General features: G+C 38.5%; 1 protein-coding gene across 3 annotated transcripts in view; it reads right to left on the bottom strand.

Moving 5' to 3' along the window:
* ASPG (asparaginase) overlaps positions 1-23,736 on the bottom strand; it is a 44,540-nt gene that overhangs the window by 1,440 nt on the left and 19,364 nt on the right. Inside the window, exons 7-15 of one of the 3 annotated variants that reach the window (XM_079308914.1) lie at positions 22,960-23,072; positions 21,307-21,492; positions 18,248-18,361; positions 15,151-15,270; positions 14,026-14,121; positions 13,015-13,178; positions 6,669-6,755; positions 952-1,051; positions 583-641 (exon numbers count right to left, since the gene is read on the bottom strand). In XM_079308914.1, coding sequence (XP_079165040.1) covers positions 588-641; positions 952-1,051; positions 6,669-6,755; positions 13,015-13,178; positions 14,026-14,121; positions 15,151-15,270; positions 18,248-18,361; positions 21,307-21,492; positions 22,960-23,072 — 1,034 coding nt within the window. In that variant the 3' untranslated portion in view covers positions 583-587. Of the gene's footprint in view, positions 1-582; positions 642-951; positions 1,052-6,668; positions 6,756-12,574; positions 12,729-13,014; positions 13,179-14,025; positions 14,122-15,150; positions 15,271-18,247; positions 18,362-21,306; positions 21,493-22,959; positions 23,073-23,736 lie in introns of those variants that run through there. The other 2 variants (XR_013774626.1, XM_079308915.1) reach the window with 2 other exon arrangements.

The following is a 23,736-nucleotide window of genomic DNA, read 5'->3' as shown; positions in this document are numbered from 1 at the left end:
ACACCAGGAGATTGTTTTAGGTGCTCCATTGAAAGCCAGAAGGAGAGGGCAGGTGGAGATGCAGCAGGTGGCCCAGTGGCCCCTCCTGAATGGCTGTGGTGGCCATGCAGCTGTCCTGGGGAAAGGAACACTCCTGTGCTGGGGCAGGCACCCTGAGAGCTGGGCCTGGCCAAGGTGCCTGATAAAAGGTATTTCCTCTCCAGTGCAGGTGAGACAGAGGAGCCTTTCATTGCAACAGGCTGATGGAGCATCACATTGTTGCCCTCAGTGGTTTTATTTTAGTAGCTTTTACTACCAATTTTTTTTTTTTTTTTTTTTTTTTTTTTTACTTTTCCAACCAAGTTCAGAACTGCACTGTGGAATACACAAAAAAGCATTTGCAGGTTCAGGCAGAAAGAATAAACATTATCCCCACTCTACAAAGAAGGATTTAAGTATTCAGAGTCAAATCACAAATCAAAACAGGGGCAGCAGATGAACCCAGATGTTCCAGGGTGTACTAGGGCTTAAGTACATGATCCCTCTTCAGACTCATGCTGATGATACATTTCAGAACTCCAGCACTTGAGAACAAAATCTTACCTTTTTTACTGCTTTTGTCTAAGGAAGTCAAGAACCTCCTTCTGTCCTGTAGCCTCTGCCTGTAAATAGAAACATGATTAAATCCTGTCATCCTGTGCACCAGGACATGGAAATACTCACTTGTGAGAATTGAGATTATGTTACCTCAAAATAATTAAAATCCAATTTAAATTTTAATTTCTCTGACATAGATGAGAAAATTCTTGCTTTAACTATTTATTACTTCACAACAGCACCAGATTTGACTTTGTAACAAATTCTAATCCAGTTTATAGTACAACATATATTTTTCCCAAATTGATATTATCCAAGAGTTTGTGTTATTACTCAGGTAGCACACCAAGGGAGCACAGCTGTATAAACACTTACTACTTGTAGAGGATTCCTGCCATCATAACCAGTTTGCTCCAGGTCTGCACCAGCCAGGTGCCAGGCATACAGCCCATCCACATCACCTTTAGCTGCAAGGCTGGAAAATAATAATTAATATTGGCTGTAAATCTTTCCACTAATTTCAGTGAACTCCTGGGTCCTGTCAATGAGCTCAGCAGGTGAAGGCTGAACCAGGCTCAACATGGCTGCCATGGTAGAGAGGTAAGGAGCACTATTACAACAGCTTTGAATAGCTGAGCAAGCAACACAGCTTGATGAATCAGTTCCTTAAATTATTAGGGCTGTGCTATAAGTACTTACAACAGGCTAGTTTCACATAGTGGGTGTGACTATGACCATAGGGGAAAAAAAAGTCACGCAGTTTCATATTTCACAACACAATATTTATCTCATGAAATGAGTTGGAGGGAGGGCAATGGCTAAATCAAGATGCAGCTGAGTGAGAGCACAAGCAGATGTGCCAGCAATCCACAGGACTTATTTAAAACCCCTAAGAAACCCCCTTCACAAGTTTGCATAACTGTGTTTGCTATCAGTAGTTATGACATTAAGTATATTATTGTGATATTATTTGGTCAGAAACACAGCTATATTTGAGTTTCAAGAAACAATTTGTAGGATTTAAATGGGCAGCAAACAAAAAAAAAAAAAAAGAAAAAAGCTTTTCAAAGATGCCAGATATAACAAGCAATAGAAAGGATCAGAATGAATCACATTCTAAGTTAAAGTTTTCAGAGGAATGCACACTGGGTTATTTCTTTGCACATCTGCTGATAGTCCCATCTACAAAGTTTATTTTTAACTCTCATTATGATAAAAGGGCTAAGAGCCTGTACATACACAAAATCATGCCAGTCTGTACCAAGCCTGAAGACAGGCTGAACTGATGGGAAGGTTGGGAGGATGACCTTCAGTCTTTTCAGGATACCATCATCTGTGAGGCTTCAGACCTGAGCTTGCCATGAGCTTGCAGATTGTTCCAGCAGAACCCTCTGGTAATCATCAAGTGAGGTTGAATCTCATTAAGAGAGGGGAAACCTCCCCAACATTATTAAGTTCAGAGTTTACTGCCTTAACCAGAGCTTGCTGTGGGTGACAAACACTGTACTGGCAGCAGGGATGGAGATGGTGACAAGCTCTTGGGAGTGATGACCAAACCAGGCAGACTTGGTGAAGAGTGGAGAAGGCTCAAGATGCAAGGGGCATTCATGGAAGAAACCACAAAAGCAAGGCTGCAACATTCACTTCTCTGCTAGGTTGAAATCACTTCTGTTGTTGATTAAATCACTTAAGTACCTGGAAATATGTTTTCAGGGGAGTGGATGCCTCTAATTGCAGCAGTCCCAGAGGCTGGGCACAAAAAGGGAAAGCAAATGGTCTCTGTCTGTGCTCTCCATGTAACTCCCAGGGGACCTATAGCTGAGGCCTTTGGGGGACAGGGAAGTGGTAGCGGGGTACAAAGAGGTTTAACAGTGCTTCAGCCTGGCATGAAGGAAAGGGTCAATAAATCATTAATGAAAACTGCCATCACAAAAGAAAAGGCCCCTCAGAAGCAATAAGGAAATAGAGGAAAGCAAAGGAGGCCCAACAGGAACCTCAGTGGGAGATTAGTAAGGAAACTGCAGGAAAGAGGTGAGCATTAGTACAGAAAAAGTGTAAGCATTAGTAAAGCAAAGAAATCACTTAGCAGCCACTTCTGGAACACATGAATTATCTTTATTTACAAAGACTAGTCTCTTGCTGTTAACATTGTAAGGTCACAGGCTAAGGAAGAAACAAAAAGCCTTCCTATAGTAATGAGCATCACTAACACTGGACAGGAGAGCACATTGTATTTGCCAAATAGGATCACATCGTTCAGCCATGTGCAAAGGAAACCACTTTTGTCAAAGACTTTCAGAAATACTACCAACCTACATAGCCAGGGCACCACAGCTACACCTCTGTAACCAACAAACAAGGATGGTTGCAATTGAAAATTAACTGCCTATTAACAGCACCTATTCAGAAAGAGCAATTTAATCTTCATTGCAGAGGTCAAAACCATGATCTCCTTCCAAGATATTAGAGTAATCCAAATACACAGAAGTATCTTCAATTTTGCAGCAGGCATTTAATGATCAAGTGAGAACCTAATTCTATGGGGACTGTGACCAGAAAACAAAAGGGGATGTAGCTTGGGAGAAAATTTAGCTACCAGTCTAAATAAAAGATACCTACTTTTTACTAGATTGACTATCATCAGGAGCATCACAAAACATTTTCTCCAAATCCAGATTTCCATAGTCAAGCCATACACATCTGGATTTCCTTTACACATAGTAAGTATACTTCATATACTAAAATATATACAGATGACTTGTCAATTTACACTATAGAAACCTTGGTTCTGTATTTGTCTCAAAGATATTTGTGCCAGCAATTCCAACTACAAGTGCAACCCCAAAGCAGCAAGTCCGTCACTATTATATAATGAAATGGAATAAAGATATCTTCAATATACACCCACCAGGATGTTTAAAACCTGCTTTGTTGATAAAGAATTATCTACCACAGTTTACTAAACTCTGACTGATACCTTTGACAGCCAGTAATCCCAGGTGTCCTGCCTATCAGTGCTCCTGCATTCAGAAAAATTATGATATATCCAGTTCACAGTTTCAGCAGGGCTAATGTAACCATGATGATGCCAGAGCTCAGATATCAAGAATAGTGACAGTGCTCTCTGTGCCTTCAATCACACCAACATCAAGCTGCAATTTAAGGGGTGCTCTGTATCACCAATTCTCCTTTTTCCATGTCTATATAAAGTAATCAGGACAGGCTTTTTTTTTTTTTTTTTTTTTTTTTTTTTTTTTTTTTTTTTTTTTTTTTTTTCCAGGTGTGTCATCACCCTGACAGAAGAGAAAAAAAAATTCTTCTTATTTTTTTAGATGAAGATACAAAGGAAAAAAAAAAGTCCAGTGCTCCAGCAGTCCAGCACAAGGCTGGAAGGTCTGGAAGGTGATGATTTTTAAAGGCTGCATCCTTGTATGTATCATACCATTTAATATAAATTTAGAAATCTACGAATATGAGGAAGCTGGTTTGACTTTATGCCCCTGTTTGATTTTGGGAAGTACAGACCTGAAGTACCTCAATTCTACACAAGCTTTTTTCCCTTTAAAAAACAGACACAAACCAACTGTTTACCAATTCCAGAAGTCCAGAAGCTTTCAGAATAAGTCTGAGTGTCCAAATTTATCTCACCATGGTTTGGTTTTTCAGACAGATGACAATACTACTGCAATATGAGAAGATATTCTGACATTTTTAACAGATTACTAACACTGAGATCTCATTTCAAAACAAAGCCATGAACCAGATACCAAACATCAACAAAGTGATTCTAAAAACAGACTAACACCTCTCACTTTAAAAAAGACACCAGCAAATGAAACCATGAAAGATTTAATAACTATGTGCATCTCTACTTCCTACACAAGAGTTCCCAGTGATACTGTCCAACCCTCAGTTCTGGCTTGTACTCCTTTCCCTCTCAAACATCACCAGTGCCAAAGGAACACATTTATTTTATCTCCATAATCTTCTAAGTGAACTATTCTGTTCCGTTCAATTCCATTCCATTCCATTCCATTCCATTCCATTCCATTCCATTCCATTCCATTCCATTCCATTCCATTCTCATGACTCTAAACAGAAGGAGGCTGAGAAGACTATTAAAACACAAAAATCACTATTCATGGTCTTTCCTAACAATTTGAGGATTGGTTGGTAGCAGAGGAAAAACATATAGTTAATTCAGAGAGAACTGCACAGGGGAAAAAGTTAAGTTAGCTAAGTGCAGAAACACAGAGCTTATCAGAAAGCAAGCAGCTTTATCCTTTTAAACCCCAAGAACTTGACATATTGCCTTGGTGACAAATTCAGACTGGTAGAAGTTGCAGCTTAAGGTACATTACAAGATAGAAGGAATGTAGGAAAATGTAAGAAATATAAGAAAATTCAAATTGGAAAGAGGGGAGATAAACAGCTGGTTCTTTAAGCAGCTTGACCATGTGACCATGTTGACTGCCATGAAGGTGCCAGTGCCTTCAAAGAGAGGGCTTAAAAAGGGAGAGAGGAAGAGAAGTGAGCAAGAGCATACTGGAAAAATGAGTGTACCAGTAAGGTCATCTGAGGACACTGTGGAGGTATCAGAGACATTCTGGCAAGAGGACAAACACCAGCACCTCAGATTTAGTAACTTACAGGTAGCTGAGTAACACTCTGTGGAAAAAGTCCACTTTGTTAGAAATGAGTATGCCAGGCCCTCTAAAACAGCAGAGCAAATGAAGAGCTTCAGCTCTGCAGGAGCAGGGTAGGAGTAGGTAGCTTCTTCAGCCACTGCCTGGCTCTGCTCCGGCCACACAGATCCAGGTGCACAATGATCTCTAAAAAGCTGTGACAAACTGCATGAGAACCCCATTTTGTTATTTTGTGTGAAGAACCCTTTCCCTCTTCTTGCTTTGTTTTTTGGGGGATTTTGGGGTTTTTTGGTTTGTTTTGGATATATTACTGCCAGGTCACCTAGCCAAACTGGTTCTGCACATCCACCAGGACTAAGCAAGGGGGCCAGTTTATTTGCAGAAGAATATCATTCCCTAAACCTTATGGCAGAGGCAAACTGCAGAAACCAAGAGTTTAGTTTTGTCCTATCACTTGCAGTGCCCTGGGAAGTGCATATTTTGTCTCCATGGTAAAAGCCTTATTACCCAGTTTCCTCTGAGCATGTTGTGACAATGGAAGCACTCCAGACAGTGTTCCTCAATTTCAGAATTACTCAAAGGACAGAGTCCAGTCTCTACACAGAACATAAGCTTTACCTTGACCTTGTTTTGTAGACATTATATGGCACTGGCTGGTCCCTGATTTCCTGCCAAGTCCTGATATAAAGGCCAGTGCTCAGGGTTTTTTTGTTTGTTTTTCAAAAGAAGAGAGAAGAGGAAATGAAGTAAAAACTACAAGTAATTTTTGAAAATACACGAAACCTTCTCACAATTTTCAGAGTAATTTGTAATTCAGGACCAGTACTGGAAAAAATTAAATCTATTTATTTTTATAACACATATGCACATTGTTATATATTGAAAGTAACTGTATGGAAAGCCAGCTCTAGGAGAATTACATCCTGTTAAAATTAAATATAGTGATGGTGAGCAGCAGTTCACAAGTTTTGGGGTTAAACCTATTTGTCTATTTGATTTAGTTATTTTTAAGAACAATACAATATACTAATTGGAAAATAAGCCATTCCAATATAAGTGAAAAGTGGACTTTGATACAATAAAAATTATACATTTTGTGCAGCTTTATTTTTAAAGAGAGATATTACAAAATCACACCTTGAACAGCTTCTTTTCACCATTTCTAAACAAGAGACTTTGAGGGGAAATTGAATATTTATTTGCTTCCAGCTCACTTATCCCCACAGTCTTCTCTCCTTTGGAACTCTCTTGAGTTATTGGTGCTTTGAAACAGAATTGATTCTTAATTTCATCACTTCACTTGTTGCCTTATTATTAATCACAGAAAGAGTCCCCTCATGTGCCAGGGACCCAGCTGTTTATTGAAAATGCTCCATTTTCGAGTCTCCTCTGAAAAACCATCCCACTCCACACCCAATTTAGGGCCACCTCATATATCACACTTACCTGCAGAGTATTGTTCCAATGTCCTCCAAGTCATGGCTGGAAAGGTGTGCTCCTGTTTCTCGTAACAAGTTAATCACTGGTATGTGCCTTTATAAGAGGAATAGAAAAAATGAGAAAGTGACTTGACCTGGAGGGGCTTTTTTCTCCCTGAATTCAACATTGTCATACACACCAACAGTCAGTGAAAGTTCTCACATTCTCTTTTCCACAATCACAGAACCAATGAATCTTTTCCAAGGTGACAGATGCAGTAAACAGAGCTTTCCTCCCTCTCAAAAACTCATTCACACACTAAGCTCAAGGAAGTGTTAAGTTCAGCTCTAAAAAGGAAAAGGATGCATACTCTTCCAAAAATTCTTAGTATCTTAAACTTAGTGCTAGTTTAACAGCAGAAGTATTAGTAACTGAAATACATGCAAAGAGGTAGACTATTTATTACATATCATCATTCCTGTATTTTAAAGAATACAATGCCCATATATATCAGTCTTAAATAAAACATTGTGTCTTGCAGATAAACAATGAATCTGTAGGTTAATGGAGAAGCTAATCAGATTTTTAGGGCTTTTAAATGATGGTAAGTATTCTTGTGAACCTCTGTCAAAAGCACATCTTTTCCTAATTTCCTCCTCCCAATACCTTTATTATTGATTTCTACCTGGAGATTTTAGGAGGTCTTCCTTGTCCTTTCCTTTGAGATAAAGGGACAAATGGCACTACCAGCCAACATCTACACCTTAGCTAGATGCTTAAGAAACTCTGTGCAAAGGCTGCTCTCTAAAGGTACTGTTGGTGGAAAATAACAGGACAAAAAAATCTGCAAAATACATTTCTCATAACTAACCTAGTGGAAGGTTTAGAACAAGATTTGAAAAGGAGATGACAGAATGCTCCTCTGTTAAACAACTGATCTAGTTTACAAATCAAAACACCATTTTTTTTTCTCCAGAAAGAGCATGATGACCCAGTAGATCAGAAATAGTTCCATAGTTCCTATTTTAAGTTTCTATAATATAACACTTCAAAATAAAGAGGTAGGATTATAATTTAATAGAAAATATATTTCCCAACCAATTACCTAGAAGATCATCTGTAGCAATTAAAAATAGACTTTCTGCTTAATCACTTGGTGGTAGCCATGGGCCTTTCCATTTTTGAATTGGACTAAACTACTTATCTAATCCCTCTGCCTGTTTTTATGAAACTCCATCTTCAATTAGATGTTACTTTGCAGTTATCCACATAAAACCTATATAAGCTTGAAAATGAATTATCCCTTCAGGGTGCAGTAAGAAATTAAAGGAATGTTACTTATTTTGATATAAAATCATTAGTTTCTAAACTAACCAAAGGACTGTACGTATCTTATAGGAATCATCTTGCTTTTCCAAACACAGGTTATTGACCCTAAGAGAGAGATTTTTTTTTTTTTTAAATTATACTTTGTTCAAATTGACAGGGGAAAAAAAAAATCTTCCTTTGCTTCATAGCAAAGCATTGCTGGGACAGCACATGCCTCAAGTTTGTTCATTTATCTAAAATATTTTCTCAGGTGGTCCCTTACGACACAGCTTGTCATCCACAAGCATCTCCTTGAGCCAGCAAATAATGGCATGGTCTCCTTTCAATCCATGGTGAAGCATGAGTTCTACACATATGAATTTTTTAATCTTAATCCAAATAGTAATTAGCTGAAATGAAATTTGGCCTGAAATAGATTAAAGTAGAACACGTCTGCTCACTCAGGCTCTCACTGGGTACTGAACAGAACATGAGGAGTGTCTATTTACTTTCCAGCAACTCCCTGGAGTGTTCCTCATTTCCCACATTATAGAGGAAATCTCAGCTTTAAATGAGCATTTTTTTAAAACAAAAGCTTTGCTACAGGATAGCACTACAAGATAAAAGGGTGCAAAGCATGTTGTAATATTGTGTGCTGTCTTCCCTATATGTGCTTCACCTATGAGGTCTGCATCTCTGGATACCAGCAAAAAGACATATTTTCTCTTCCTCTTGTAACTATTTACTCCTTATTATTAGGAAGAATCTCTCCAGAAAGCCCTTCACATCCCACTCACACCACACAGCCATTACTACTCTGAGTGGGACCCTTCAAATATTTGCAACACAGATTTGGGATCATTTACCCTGTTCATTTAATACAGCAAATTTAGGCAAGGAAAAAAATATGGCTTGAAATAAAATAAATTTTTAGGCATTGTAACTGACAGTGTTTATAATAAACACAATAAAGCATTTCTAAACAGAAGTACAATGTCCTGATGAGTCATTCAAAATCACATTTCTTGGAGAAGTGGGAAGAAGTGCTGTGCACTACTGCTTGTTAAAGACAGGGGAAGGGAGAGGAAAAGTAGAAGCAAATAGTATGCAAAGCTTAAAAGTGTCAGATTTAGTACTGTGGCTGTGAAGTGCAGATCTGTCCAAGAAAGCAAGCAGACCACCTCTGACATTCCCACCACTTAACATGAAAACTATGCAGGAGGCAAGGCACTGCAGCTTGTTCCTACTTGCACCCCAACCCTATCTACATTCTGAACAAACTTAAGCCCTCTCCAGAGCACCACTTCTCCTGTCTTGTACCTACCACAAGGGTATTATTCATATCTCAAGAGGCTGGCTGTGAATTTTCTGATACTGTTATGTCTTGGGCACATGAGATGTATTTGTCTTTAGAAATTGTTTCTTTAAGTGCTGGTCTCCTGTGGCTTTACAAAAGCCTCACAAGGGTCACAGCTGAGCTGATCTGAAGTTTAGGTGATGTTTTGAGCCACAAACTTCTTGGGAACAGTTCAGATTCAATTCCTGTTCTAAGGTGACAGCACAAAACCAAGAGCAGAAGAACTGCTAGACAAGCAAAGCTCAAGGTAGAGAGGGGTGGCAACATCCCCATGTCAGCCCTGGCTTGCACAGCTCCATGCTCATTTTAGCCCCACCTATGAGCTGTTCTGACTTTCCCTTTTCCTACTGTGTTCTATCACCAAACCACAGCTCTTGGTCAGACACAGGCTGTAGAAAAAATGTTATTCTGCATATGTTACTTGAGATAGCTTTTTAGTAGTATCAGTTATTCATCCCTCTCTGAAGGAAAAAACAAATGGACAAAAGGGGTTTCTAGTCTCTCATGCCTGCTAGGTTCCATTGCTGATAACACTGGACATTAAAACTCAAGTGTATACTAATATTTTAATATATTAATAACAGAATATCTGATATGGTGCAGTCTTCAGCATTCAGCACTATGAGCAAAGTTTGAGTTCCAGGTAAAAGCATGCACACTCCTACCAGTCCATGAGGGCTCTGGATTCACAGGAATCTAGGTTTGTACAGTACCTATGATCCACGGCCCTCACCTGGCAGACACTTATTAAAAGTGAATTGACTTCAAAAGGGATGAATCATACATGTGAAATTAACACACATGTAAGAGTTTGCAGGATTGGGGCCTTAGGGTGCACACCTTCCACCAACTCTGGTTAAAGAAATGCAGGTGTAATGTATATCCAAACTTGACTGGCTTCATTCTTTTTCATGCTTGCTCCCCTAGCAACCAGAATGGTTACAGAGGATCAGCTTTGTTTCACTTGTTCAGTTTTCTGCATGGTATCAGTGGGAATTCTGTGCTCACTGTGAGGACAGGCTTCACTGCACTTCTTGGAGGCAGTGGTGGTTAGATTTTCTCTCTGCCTTAGATTTCCTGAAGTAATGTAAATGTAACCTTGCAAAATATCAAGTATTTAAATTCATATTTACGTGGGAGGTAATTTTACTACCTCTAATCTGATGTTCTCACAGCACTGTATGAGCAACTCCCCATTTTCAACCTTTTACCACTGCTCTACAAGTAAACGGAAGCACTTTTACTACTTAAAATATACACAATTTTTATTCAAGACATTTTCCTGCTCAGAGAGTTTCTGTTATTAAAAAAATATTATTCTATTGTTTTGAAAATGAATTATCCCTCGAGGGTGCTGGAAGAAATTAAAGGAATGCTACTTATTTTGATATGTCAAGCAACTGGCCTAAATTAACAGTGGTCTGTTTAGCTTCATGCATAAAGTGAGTGAGACTACAGGCAACCTGCAGAGTTACAAATGAAAAAGCGGAAATGCAGTAGTTTATTTCTTATTTAGAAAGAAACAAAGAGTCACTTAAAGTCAAAAAATTTAAGAGACTGTCATTGGCATAAATCAAGTCACTGGTGTATCAGCTGACAGTGTTATGTTAAGAAGCTTTTAAGAAGAGACATAAGTCCTGATCGTCTTTACAAATTAATAAATGGAAGAGAGAAATCAGTCATCATTATACAGGTTTGCATACTGGTTAAAAGGCAAGCCACTGAGAAATGTTACATAAAAGACTTCAAGAAAGCTATTTTTAAGATTAGTGGATACTGTATTGCAGTTAAATGCCAATTAAACAAATATTAATTCTCAGAAAATGGGATTAAGCTGATGCAATGTTCAGTAAAATTGAGAAAGTTCCAATATTAAACAGTTTAAAGCATTTACTACTCATTATCATCAGTTTTCCCCCCCTCACCACTTCCCTCTATGCCACTTTCTATCAGGATAATATCTTTACTTTCAGCTTGCAAGTGTTAATAAATAGAATTTAAATACTTCTGTAGCAGAAATCTTTTTAGTGGGTATCTAATTACACACATATACAGCTGTCTGCTCTTTAGCATTCCTTTATATGCTTACCAGTGTGAAATGCAGTGTGAGTACACAGCAGATCATAAATACACATTTATGAGATTAGTTCTAAGTCAACTCTTCCTCTCATTCCAACAGTAGAAACAAAAAGAGAAACTGAAAATGGTTATGGTGCAGTTTCCTTTTACAATTCCCTGCATCAAAATGGGTGTGCAGTTTTAAAGAGCTTAAGAGTCATAGTAGGAGTCTAATATAGGAGTGGCAATTCTAAGGAATCCAAACAACAAGCTCATGTGAAATTCCTCAGGCGGTAGATGGGTGTGGCAAAAAAAGTAGGTGCCTGATTTGCAGGAACATCTAATAGTATCTAATGCTTTAGCATTTTCTCACATTGGACCAGAGCCACCTCTATTCAACTCCTAGGTTATTTGTTTGATTTGCTGTTGGGCTTGTTTTTGCTTTAAGACTGCAGAGCTTATATATTCATGAGGTAAAGCAACAGCCACAAAGCTGCTGGGGACCATGCAGGAGGAATGGCAATAGCACAGCACAGCCAGGCCAGGCTCCAGCTCTCACAGTCACAGAGCCTGCTGAGTTTTCCACATCTGGTGAGAAGAAGCCTTCAAGTTATTCCTGCAGTCCATGGTAATCCAGGACTGTCAGAACTCCCAGGGAGCTAACTCCAGCTTGACAGACCAGGTGAACCTGATTAGAAAGCTGTAGGAATATATGGGGACATTCACCCAAGAAGACCATGAAAATTCAATTACTCCGAGCTCTTTTACAGGAAAAAATGGCTTTTCTCCTGCCATGATACAGACTGAATACAAGATAAGGAGCTGAAAGTGGATCAAAGACAAGGAGAGATTATGGTGTGCAGCTTCTAACATGCTGGAAGACCAATGGCTCTATGAATCCCCAGGCTATACAAACTAAATCTTAGAAAATTAAATTCTGATTACTGATAACTTTTATATTCTGTGTTATGGCCATTCCTTAGGACTATACAACATGAAAGAGACCAGTGAAGTGCAAGTCCGTGACTACCATTCAAGAACTGCTGACATTCATAACAGCAGGAAGAGGAAATCCACAAAGCAGGCAGAGCCATGCAACCATCCCATATAATTATGAGTGGGTGGAAGGGAAAAATCAAAAAACCAGTCATTCAGCAAGAGACTCAGGAAAGCACTGGTGGAAGGGGAAGATTAAAACATGTCAACCTACCGGTGTATTTTGTGCCAACTGAAACAGTCTGGTCTTGATGAGAAAGGGAAGGGCAGAAAGAGAACATGGTCCTGCACTCTCACTTCTGACAATCAAAAGGAGTGATCAGTTTGGCTCTGTTCTATAAGGAAGCTTCAGAATAAAGAGTGGAGCCCTGAAATTATGGACAAAGTCTTGGCAGGAGGACAGCAATAATACCTTATGCTGAAATTCTGCATGCATACCAAGTTTTTTTCTTTCATTCCACATTATTTAAAAAAAATCTTTTCATTTAGGCTAGTCACATTCTTTGAAAAAAGCTGATATGTTTAATTTTAACTGCTGTCATTTACACACGACTGCTGAGACCAGACAAGACCAGAACACAGGATGGATGGAGTTGAAATCCAAAATGACAAAAGGCTGATATACTTTCTATAGAACAGTAGATAAATTGTTACCTGAACTTGATGGCGTTCATCAGCGGGGTGGATCCATATCTGTCTCTGGCATAAACAGTTGCGCCAGACATCAACAAATACTCAACTAAGGGCAGGTGCCCTTCAGAGGCTGCAATGTGGAGTGGAGTTCGGCCGTCGTAGTCTCCACAGCTCAGGTTTCCACCCTACAAAAGGATGCCAAAAACATAATGGCTGCACATTAAGCTGTTGCAAACGTCACACAGTATACATCACATTTTAATTCTGACACCAAATTGTTACGCCTGTCAAACTTTATCTTGCAGCATTGTTTTAGTGCCAATAAAGATATTTATTCCACCTCCTGCATGTTTCCTGCTGAGATATGTTCTTTATTACAGCACACCATACAGCAGCTTTGTAGACTAGACCATAGACTGCTAATTGTTCTTGTCTTAGTTAATTCCTACTTTCAAGATATATTTATCATTTCTTGAGGCCCATTACCAAAATCAATAGTAGGGTAAACCAAGGCAAAGAGGGGGGAAAAAGAAAAGAGATTACAGGGAAATGCCTGTTTCTTCTTTGGGTATAACCCAAGCCAGAGCTTTGGGGAGAGCCAGAAATCCTGAATTAGCACTGCACTGTGTTTTGTTTAAATAAAATTTTCAAGTTGTTTTGGTTTTTTTTTATTCCTGACAGATTTACATCCAAAAGGTGGATACTATGAATATGCATAAAGAAAGTTAAACGAAAAGAAAGCAGCACAAATCATTTTAAAATGTTCCAAAGTTAGCAGATAAGAACTTGCATTTTAATCTACCTGTATTTTCACAGTTCAAAAGAAAATGAAAACAGATGAAAACCAGAGAGGGACAAGAACATACCAGTTCTGAAAGGCAAAGACCAAGAAGTCTAGAAACCACTTGTAATCGTCATAGCACCTTGACTCTAAAACTTGGGTTGTCACTTTCCATGAGCATAGCTTCTTATCATCAATTACAGTTCTATTTTAAAATTAAGGTTTTGTACACACTGCTCATTTTACATTACCATTTCTGCAATGGCTCTTAGTGCATCTATGTCACCCAGTTTAGCTGCAGCACAAGCCAAAGGTGGAATTAATGCATCTCGTACGGCTTCTAACTCCTGAGAAACAAATAAAATTAAACACTTAATATCAGCCTTGCCTCTAATGTGATTGACACCCAAATCATAAAAACACTGCCCTTGCATTCATGTAAAGTTTCCAAATTAGTCATCTGGATATTTAGAAATGGTAGCATCTAGTTCTTGGAAGGAAAGAAGTCTCATGTTTATTTTACATTTTGTCAGTCTCACATCCATAAGATTTATATTCCTCCCTGGCAACACTACAAGTACCTGATATCTTTATAAACTATTTAAGGTGCACACACTAATTGTCATCTCTGTACTGCCATAACATCAGTATAGTAAGAGAAACAGTGCTGGTGGGAGTTGGAAAAGACCATATCCTCAAGACTGGATCAATTTTATTATTTTTATTCCTCAGATATTTGTATAACCTGTACTTTCAAACTTACACTGACAAGCCCCCTAGGCTCCCTAAATATTCTCCCATTTCTCATGCTTACTAAAGAAGAACTAAAGAATACATTCTGTATTCATTAGTTAATAAAAACCCATCTTCCCTGAACCCAAGTAAAGTGAAAAGTGAGTATTTGTACAACCAGCACTATATTATCTAATTTATATTTATATTTTATAATTGGGAGGGACTAAACACCACAAATTACACTTGTGCAATGCTTCCTTAGTATCAGCCTTCTCTGACTGCTTGTACAATTAAGCTGTTTTACCCATAATTATTTGGATTGTTCTGAACTGTCAATACATTTGACCACAAAAATATAAAGCACTTTTTCATATCATCGATATCCTGAATTAGAGCATCTGTCTGAGGCTTGTTATTGCAACCAGCCAGTCAAGAAAATAATCCCAAGATAGGGCTACAAAGAGGGGGGGGGGAAAGTTAATATGTTTTTAATGAAAAACATTTTAGTTATAGAATTTTCATTGTGTCCTTTCTCCCTAACTCCATATTCCAATTTTCTTCCAGCTTTGCTGTTCATCTTTAATCTAAGCTCATTTAACTCAGCTTTGCATTACATTAATTTTAAATATTTAAGCATATACCTCCTTGCTGCTGATACTTAGAGATTTGGCAATCACTTGAATAAACTTGCTATCTCTCAAAGAGATCTTGGCTCCTGTGGGTACAACAGTCATTTCTCCTCTTAGATTCTCACTCAGCATCTGAAAAGCAAGCAATCAAACCCTTTGTTAGCAGAGGAAAAATATGGTGGTAGTGTAATAAAAAAACCTTAGAATCAAGTTAGAAAATTGTTTGGAGGAATTATGGAAACTAATTGAATGCAGACAAAAGATTAAAGAAATAGTTACTGTCCCAGGCAGACTGCACGTTTAAAAAGACAAAGGAGGGAGAGAGACAGGCAAACAAAACTTTCTTCCAAAGCAAAGAAAACCAAAATAAACACATAACAAAACACCCCAAATTTTAGAATATGCGTACAAAAGTTCCCTAGTGGGGTAAGCTGCAGCCTACTTAAAAACACAAAGATAATGAGTAATGAGCAGAGTGAGGCTTAAGACCAGAATATTCTGAAATGCTGCCCCTTGCCAGCATTCACAAACCTCAGGACTCCTACACAGACTGTGTACATAGACCTCAAAATACAGCCCAGTGCTGCCTGTATTCAGTCATGTATTTCCATGGGTTTTCAAACAGCTCCACTAGCCCTGATTTTGTTAAAATCTGGACATAGATTCAGCTTTGAATGCAGAAAATTTACAGTAGTACCAGTCATTAAGTATCCAAACAGCCATGTAACAGTTTGCAGGATGGATGCCTCCAACATAACTGGGAAAAAAGACCAAATCAAAATGTAAAAAGGTCGGCCAATTCATGTGTAGAAAGTACTTGAATAGGGCAATAAAGAAGTGAAAATACTCTAAACGACAGATTCTGGGAAACTTGGAGAACACAGATAGAAGCCAGTCATCAAGAAAAAGCAACTAGTTTCCTGAATTCTGACAATTTTACACACTGGCACTCTTTCAGGAAAGGTTGCTGATGCAGCTATAAAGCGCATAGTTATTTCAATTAGAATTTTAAAAAGCAGGATTGTGAAAGTTTGCAAGAAACAGATGTGATGTTGGCAGGAGGAATGCCCCAGGTTTACTTATGTCTAGGCATGCCCTTTATTAAAAAAAACCTTCCAAGAGCTGACAACACCATAGCTGTCTGCTGGAAGAGTCCCATATACAGGTAACTCAGAGGATACCAACTGCTTTGGCACACTTTTAGAATTTGACAGGTTGAGATCATTGCTTTACACAGGTAACCTTAGCAATTGGCACCTGTGCTAAATGCACCCAGTGCAAAACCCTGTGTGCCTTATTCAATCCTACCAGCTCTTCAGACATTTGTATGTGTCTAGGGGCACATTCCTCACTCTTCATGTTGAAAAAGAATCCTAAAATAACCACGCCAGCTTCAGGAGAGCTTCTGTCTCTTGGGAGACTATTGTTTGGTGATATGTTTAGCTGAAGATATTGCCACAGACAACATATTTCCAGGCTTTCTTCTTCTCCTGGTCTCTGTAACTCATTCCTGCCCAGGCAATGCAGCATGCTGTTCCCTTAGTTGTGCAGCACAATTGTTTGTGGGTCTGTACAATGAGTCAAATGAGGAAACCAATCCTGCATAACTCAAAGAAATTTCAAAAGTTTCTTTGTTTTTCAAACCATATAAAGGAGGTCCAGCATGCCACCACACAAAAAGTGTAGTACAGTCCAAAGGGCAGCACATGAAAATTGTCACATGGTACCTAAAACACCTTATCATCAAACCCTCACCTGAGTAAGTCAGCTATCTCACCTCAGCAAACTGGATCTCAAATAAGGTTTTAACTCACACACCCAGGCAAGACACCAGCTGGGAAGGTTTCTCCTGTCCAAGGTCAAATAATCCACTGTACAAGAATATTAAAGTCTGCATTAAAAAAAAAGCAAGCTAGTGCATATATGTTCCAGGGTCAGTGAGTATGCCAAAGGAGTATCAGTGAAGAGCTGGGGTTTCTGAAGTGCAAACACATCCAATACCCCTGCTTCTCACAGCACTGTGTCATCCACTAGGCATGTCCTTACACAGAGCACGTTCTGGGCATCCTCACACACACAGCTCCTCCTCCTTCCATTTCTCAGCTTTAGCAAACAACTGCAAACTCAGAGGCTGAAACTGTGTCTAAGCACAGTAAGTGGTACTTCCAGCCACTACACTTAGCATCACAGGTATCCAAATATGTTTGTCTCAAGAGCTTCTGCTGGCTGGAAGATGTGGAGCATAAAATAATGATCAAGTTTGTTATGGTTTTAATAAAAACAAAGCATCATCCTGAGATATACATGTGCCTACAGTGTTAAGTCTGGAGAGTGACTCATCATGATGTCATCTCCCAAAGTGTCAGGATTATGATTTCACTACATACAAGCACAGAAATTCATGCATTCCTGCAGACTGCTGCTCCCTTATCTAATTCATAGCTATATATTCCTTGTGTAACAGGAACATGATAAACAGCTATGTAACCTGCAGGGAAAAAAAACCTTTATGAAGCAACCAATGAACAGTAAGAACATTGTTAAAGGAACTCTGACTTTAAAAAGAGTTACAACTGGTTCTAGAATAATTCTCTTTTTATGTATTATAAAGTGTATCTCCTTTTAGAGAAAGAAAATCTAATACTGTTATGAGTAATGCTGTAAAGGAAGAGGCTGTAGGCAATATTTATTTTCAGAATAAGCTTTGTGTGAATGAGTCTGGGATTAAATCTTCACCACATTAAGATCAGTGACAAGATCTTTGCTGACTTCAGTAGGGCTGGGATTCTGTCTCTCATAAGAATTTCCACATAGAGTTTTCAGTACAGAAGTGTCCAAGCTAGACCACTACCATTTAAAGATGGCAATTTTTTGGCTCAGTCATGGTCCTCACCTGACTCATGTAAAGAATTCTTTTCTCTCCCTACCTTCATACATTTGTTTGCTTAATAGTATTTTCCCTAAGAAAAAAGCATGGGCTGTTCACATTACAGTTCTGGAAGCAACTGCTTTTGAATGCAAGAGAAAAGCTCAAGGCATGAAGCTAAGCAGAAGTTAGCACAGTAGATGTGAAATTTAAAGTCTTTCAAGGTCACACTGAAATATTTACCTTCCTTTTCTCCTCCCAGCTAAGGTTTCTCTTGCTGAGCGTGTATGACAGTTTAGTTAGGGCTGCCTCTGGTGTCATATCACCTCCAGGAATTACTCCAGCATCAGCGAGAGTCTGAATAAAAAGGGATAATGATTCTAATTAGCATAGCATTCAGAAATACCTGCACATACACAAAAGGTGTTTGGAAGATAAGTAGCTACACAGAATGCAGTGTGCAGCCAAGCTCCACTCTCTTGCTCCTCCTACTGCCACTGTAATTTTTGTACTTTCAGTTATCAAATACCAAGCAAATACTACAGCAATCTGAATTAAGTTGATTTTTACTTTAAAATCCTTTTCCTGCAATGACACTGAAGAATTCCACCAAATGCTTGCCATGGTCGCTTACTATGCTAAAAGGGAAAGGTTACAGCTCCGTATCAGCTATCTGCAGAGTTGTCAGATTCCCTTTATTGAAAAGCTGCAGTTACTCTGTTTTAACCCAGTGGCATTTTGAACACTGCCAAGTAGGCTGTTCTCACACAGACATATTTACCATTCTTTTATGGGGCATTACTTTGGATGAATTCCAGCACTACAGTGTGCTCACAGCAGGAGTGCTTTCAGATCCTTGCAGGCTGCACTAGCAGTGTATGATTTAGAAGATACAACTAAAATATGTAATTTACACAGTTCTGACAAGAACAACTGAAAAAGACAACCTTTTTAACTTATCTTTCCGGTAGTTAAAAAAATGAAATGTCTGAACAAAAGCAAAAAGAATAATCTTTGCTGTGATCAGCAAGCCTTGTAAGTGTACAAGACAGCAAACACAAAGGAGATTTCAGATCTCTTGTCATTAAACTGTACCTGGGCAAATCACAGATTGTCTTCTTTGCTATAATGTGATGCCTCACAATAAAGCATCTTGAACTAGGTTCTTTGTACTGCATTTTACTTTTAATTACCTTGTACACAAGCTTCAGCTTAAAAACTTACTGTGGCTTAACTAATATTTTCAGCAAGATACAGAGCCTTGATTAGCTATTAATTACCTCCGGGAGACCCAGAGTAACATTTTTTAAAGTCCCATGGGAAGCCATATACAGAGAAGGTGAGAAATACTTTCTGTACTGCAGAGCTAACCAAAGAACAGTTAGGGCTTTTTCAGTGGGTTTGTGAAAGAGGAGGAGGAAGGGATTTCCCAGCTTCCTTCCTACACCTAAAGTCCCCTCAATTATAAGTTTCTACTGTGTGGATGGATCAGAGGCCAGATATTCAGTTAATTAAAACAAACACTTCAAGGGAAGCCAGGGACTCAGCTGACCTACCTGACTAGCTTGAATGAGTAAAAACTGGCCCAGCCATGTGAAAAGACCTTTGAAATATTTCATTTAAAGACAAATAAAATTAAAATTAACATTACAGCAACTTTACAGCATTCACTCATGATACTTCCTCCATTGAGCAGCTCCTCATGAAAAGGAGAAGGCAGTGAAAGAAAAACTGTGAAGTAATTTTGTAGGACTTGCCTTGGTCAGTGTTCTCCTCAAAGGATGCCGAGGAAACAGGGCAACCTCCAACAACTGATGCTGAAGAAACATAGTACAAACTCCATACAAAAAAATGGAAGCCAGAAGGGAACACATTTCTACACAGCCTTAAAGTGGTTCAGTAAGACCTGAGCAGAATCTTTAAATTCAGTATATCAACCATCTGGATCAAAGTGCAAAAAGCCATTTTTTGGTGTCTATTTGGAAAATCTTTTAACCAGAACCTAGTAGAGGGGTTTTCTTCTTTTCACATATTTTAGCAGTTCATTTCAAACAGAAGATCACATACAACCTAGGATTCATTTTCATGTTGTTCTTCAAATATAATTTTGGTGTCTTTTATTGACTTAACTGCTTTTTCCCAGTGAGCTGTTATATATATATAGCTGTATATAGAACAGTGAGCTGTTCTATATATTCTGCCCATTCCTACAATATTTACTACAAAGCATGGGATCTTTGAAAAAGTCACTAATTCTCAAAACATCTCCATTAAGTTATGCAAAAGTTTTACCAACATCCAAATAATTGCCCATATCAGAAAATATCGAGTTTGGAAACTAAGGAGATATAAGGAAAATCTTACAATCTCCTTTTCTTTTTCCTCAAAACAGACTTTGTGCAAATACTATCTAAAACTGTGTCAAAACCAAAGCTAAAAGAGGCAGGTTTCAGCACCAGAAAAAATGCCAGATGAGTGGTTGCTCCAACAAAACCAGGTGTCCAAGGCAGAGGGATGAGTCACCCTCTGGTAGTGCTTCTTGGCTATTGAATGTCTGGTCCTTTTCTAAAGGCCAGTTAAACCAGCTTCCCTCACACTAATACATGCAGCACATATTCTAATATGGTTTTGTGCTCTTATTAGTTCCAGTGATGTTGTGTTTTGGTACACAGCTGAGAAACACAGTACAAAATGCCCTGAATATTAATAGCATGTACACAAAACCTGCTTTAAGCCAACCCTCATGGGTTAAACTAAACTGATTTCCATTCTCCAATACAGACAATTCCTTAGATACTGTTCTTCAATCTTGCTGTGAATTCAGTTGTACTTCCAGTCAAATAAAGAACTGGGATCTGGAATATTGCTTGCATCTACAGGCTTTCTTCATGCTCCTACATTGTAGCTAAGCAAATGTTATCCTATCAAATACTACTTTATTTGATCATCTGACCCCTAAGCTAGCTTTTAGCTCAATGGAATTCCTCTGAGAGAGATTCTACAGATCTAATGCAAAGTATCCTGGAGTCCTGCACATGACAGGAGTGAGCAATCACTAATTTGGGATTTGAGCTGCCTGTTTTGACCATTCAGACCAGGAGGAACAGGATCTTGTTTGTAGATATGCTTCTAAATGATTCCACCTTAAGGTTTTTCAGATGTAGTTATTTTATGAGCAACAACTTCACAGTTAATAAACCTGATTTTATACACTGGGACTACTGGAAGTTTAAAGCCACTTGTATCAGTGGGATGTTTCTTTTACACAGCAGTGGGGAGTGAAGTGGTTGCACACTGCTCACCTGTCCTGTTGCATAGACTGTTTTAACAGCCCCACGTAAGCACTGGGTGCAGTTCAGAATCACCACTTGGCGTTCAGCTGCTTTCCTCAGTTCTTCCAGCAAATCTTCTCTCTTGTCTGGGGCATTGCCACTTCCATAAGTTTCGAGTACTATGCCCTCAATTGGAGGCTGAAGAAATGCTTTTACCTGGTTAAAAACAAAACAGGGAACAGAGACAAAAGATATGTTTAAGCATCCATAAATTTTCATGTATGGCACAGCATTTTTAAAAGTCTTCCAGGTTCTCATGCCTTACAGCCCTCTTACACCCTTCTGTGCTTCCCTTTTGCAATAACTGAGACTGTAGAATAAGCTTTAAAAAATGAGACTTTCTCTCTCTGCCTTCCTTTAAAATTTCTAGAGAGTTATATTTTAAAATAAACTGTTCTGTACAGTCATTAGCTGATGTGAAAAAGGATGCTATTGTTCAAGTGCCATTAACAGGCTGTACTGTTGCACCACTGTTTGGTGCAACAAAAAGGTACAGTTACACTTATGAAATAAATGTTGAATTATTAACTGAGGTTAGAACTCCACACCCCTGCCCAGATTTTTTTGCTTTAGCAAAGAGTTTTTTAACCAATGTCTGCCTAAGAGACAGAGTGTTTCACCTTTCAGGAAAGAACATTCTAATGAAGTATGAAGGTTTTTAATCCCAAACCAAATTGATTTACCTCAGAAACACTTACATATTCTGGGCCAGCTGATATTGAAATAGATATTGTGCCTCACTGTAAGAGAATGCTGTAAGACAATGCCTAGCAAAGTTCTCTTCCTAGAAAGATATATTTTCAACAACCTAGACATTTCCTTGCTGATCACATATGCTAAATGCAATACCCTGTAAACCCCCATGAGGCTAACTATGCAGTTGGAGTTTTATTGCAAATATACCACCCCTGTGTCTTTCCATCTGTTCATATTCACCTAAAAAGAATAGTGATATAATTGGGGTGTGCTGCTTAAACTACTGGATTCAATTTAAAAAGGTAAGAGTCACAAAAGACCTGTCAATTTAATGGAACTAGTATTAGACAAAACCTTAAAGATTAATTTACCTAAAATCACAGTCTGCAAAATAATTTCTAAAGGCAAAAAAAATCCCACTTCTCATTTTCAGCAGCAAAATCCTACTTTTCATTTTCAGCTCTGTATGAATGCTGAGGGTCATGTGAACCATCAGTGTGAGACAAAATGAACCATGAAAAAAAAAAAAGAGTTGTAGAAATAATCATACTCCACCCACTATACTGTCTATTCTTTGACAAGATATCTATTAATATGCCTCAATATGCACCAGGATAATATTTCCCAGTCACTGTAGCTTGCACCTGTCTAGAAAACCACACTTGACCTATTTATGAGCCCTGATAAGAAATTAATTGTAAGTTCCAGAACCCAGGCAGTTTATACAAAATATATCTGAAAAGCTTTTATCATTTATGGCATATGAAAATAGTCTTTGAATGCCCTGATATTTGAAAAAAATTCTTATCAGAAGAAGACAGATCCTTTCACTTCCCTCCAAACCCCAACCACTGCTCCAAACAATGCTTTCCTACAGCTATTTGAGCATCACTTCACCCATTTCCAAAATGAAGTGGTGACACTTACAGCAGCAGCAGTGATTCCTGGGAAGATCCGCAGAAGTCCAACATTCCTGTTCATGTTGGTGTGAACTCGAAATTTCTTTGTGGTATTGGCTCTCCAAACTGTTTCCCAGTTTACTATTAAGAGAAATGACCTTTTAAATTTAATATTAAGACATGGTATTAAGTACACTTGTAGGACTTCATGCTTACAATTGTTTTTAAAATTGTTCTTAGGCAGGAGATTCATGAAAGACAATGTACTTTTTAAAGAGGAAGGGAAGGCACATTTAAGACCGAAGAATTAGCAGCTGGTCTGGCATAGGTGAGATATTTACTTGTCATACACTGACCTGAACTTCACTGGTATGTAGTTAGCCTGATACAAGCCTGCATTCATGTTTGGAAAACAAACCTTGATCTTCTCAGACATAAGAGATGATGAATGCAGTTACTGCTGCTGCTAATCACCTCCAGAGTTTATTAGGTAGTTATTAACGATTAAATAAAATAGCAAGGATTCAATTAACTCCGATTATACATTTAGAGCCAGAAGCCAGCTGTTTAACTAATAGTTTATTTGTGTTGCATTATTAGAAGCCAAGTCATGCATTATTGATTTCAAAATTTTACTACTTCAGTGTAGGAGTGCAGCATTGGTAACACTGACGGCTCCTACAAGGCAATGGAAGAGATTTAACAAACAGCAGCCAACAGCTCAGAGCATTGTGCCTCCATGAAAACAGACCATGCTGTAAAGCTGCCTGCTTCTCCTTCATGAGTTAAGCTTTTGAGATTTTTG

The sequence above is a fragment of the Erithacus rubecula genome, assembly GCF_903797595.1.
Source record: "Erithacus rubecula genome assembly, chromosome: 6".
NCBI classification, from domain to species: Eukaryota; Metazoa; Chordata; class Aves; order Passeriformes; family Muscicapidae; genus Erithacus; species Erithacus rubecula.
The sequence above is the reverse complement of the archived record's forward strand: the minus strand, read 5'-3'. Positions and strand labels throughout refer to the sequence as shown.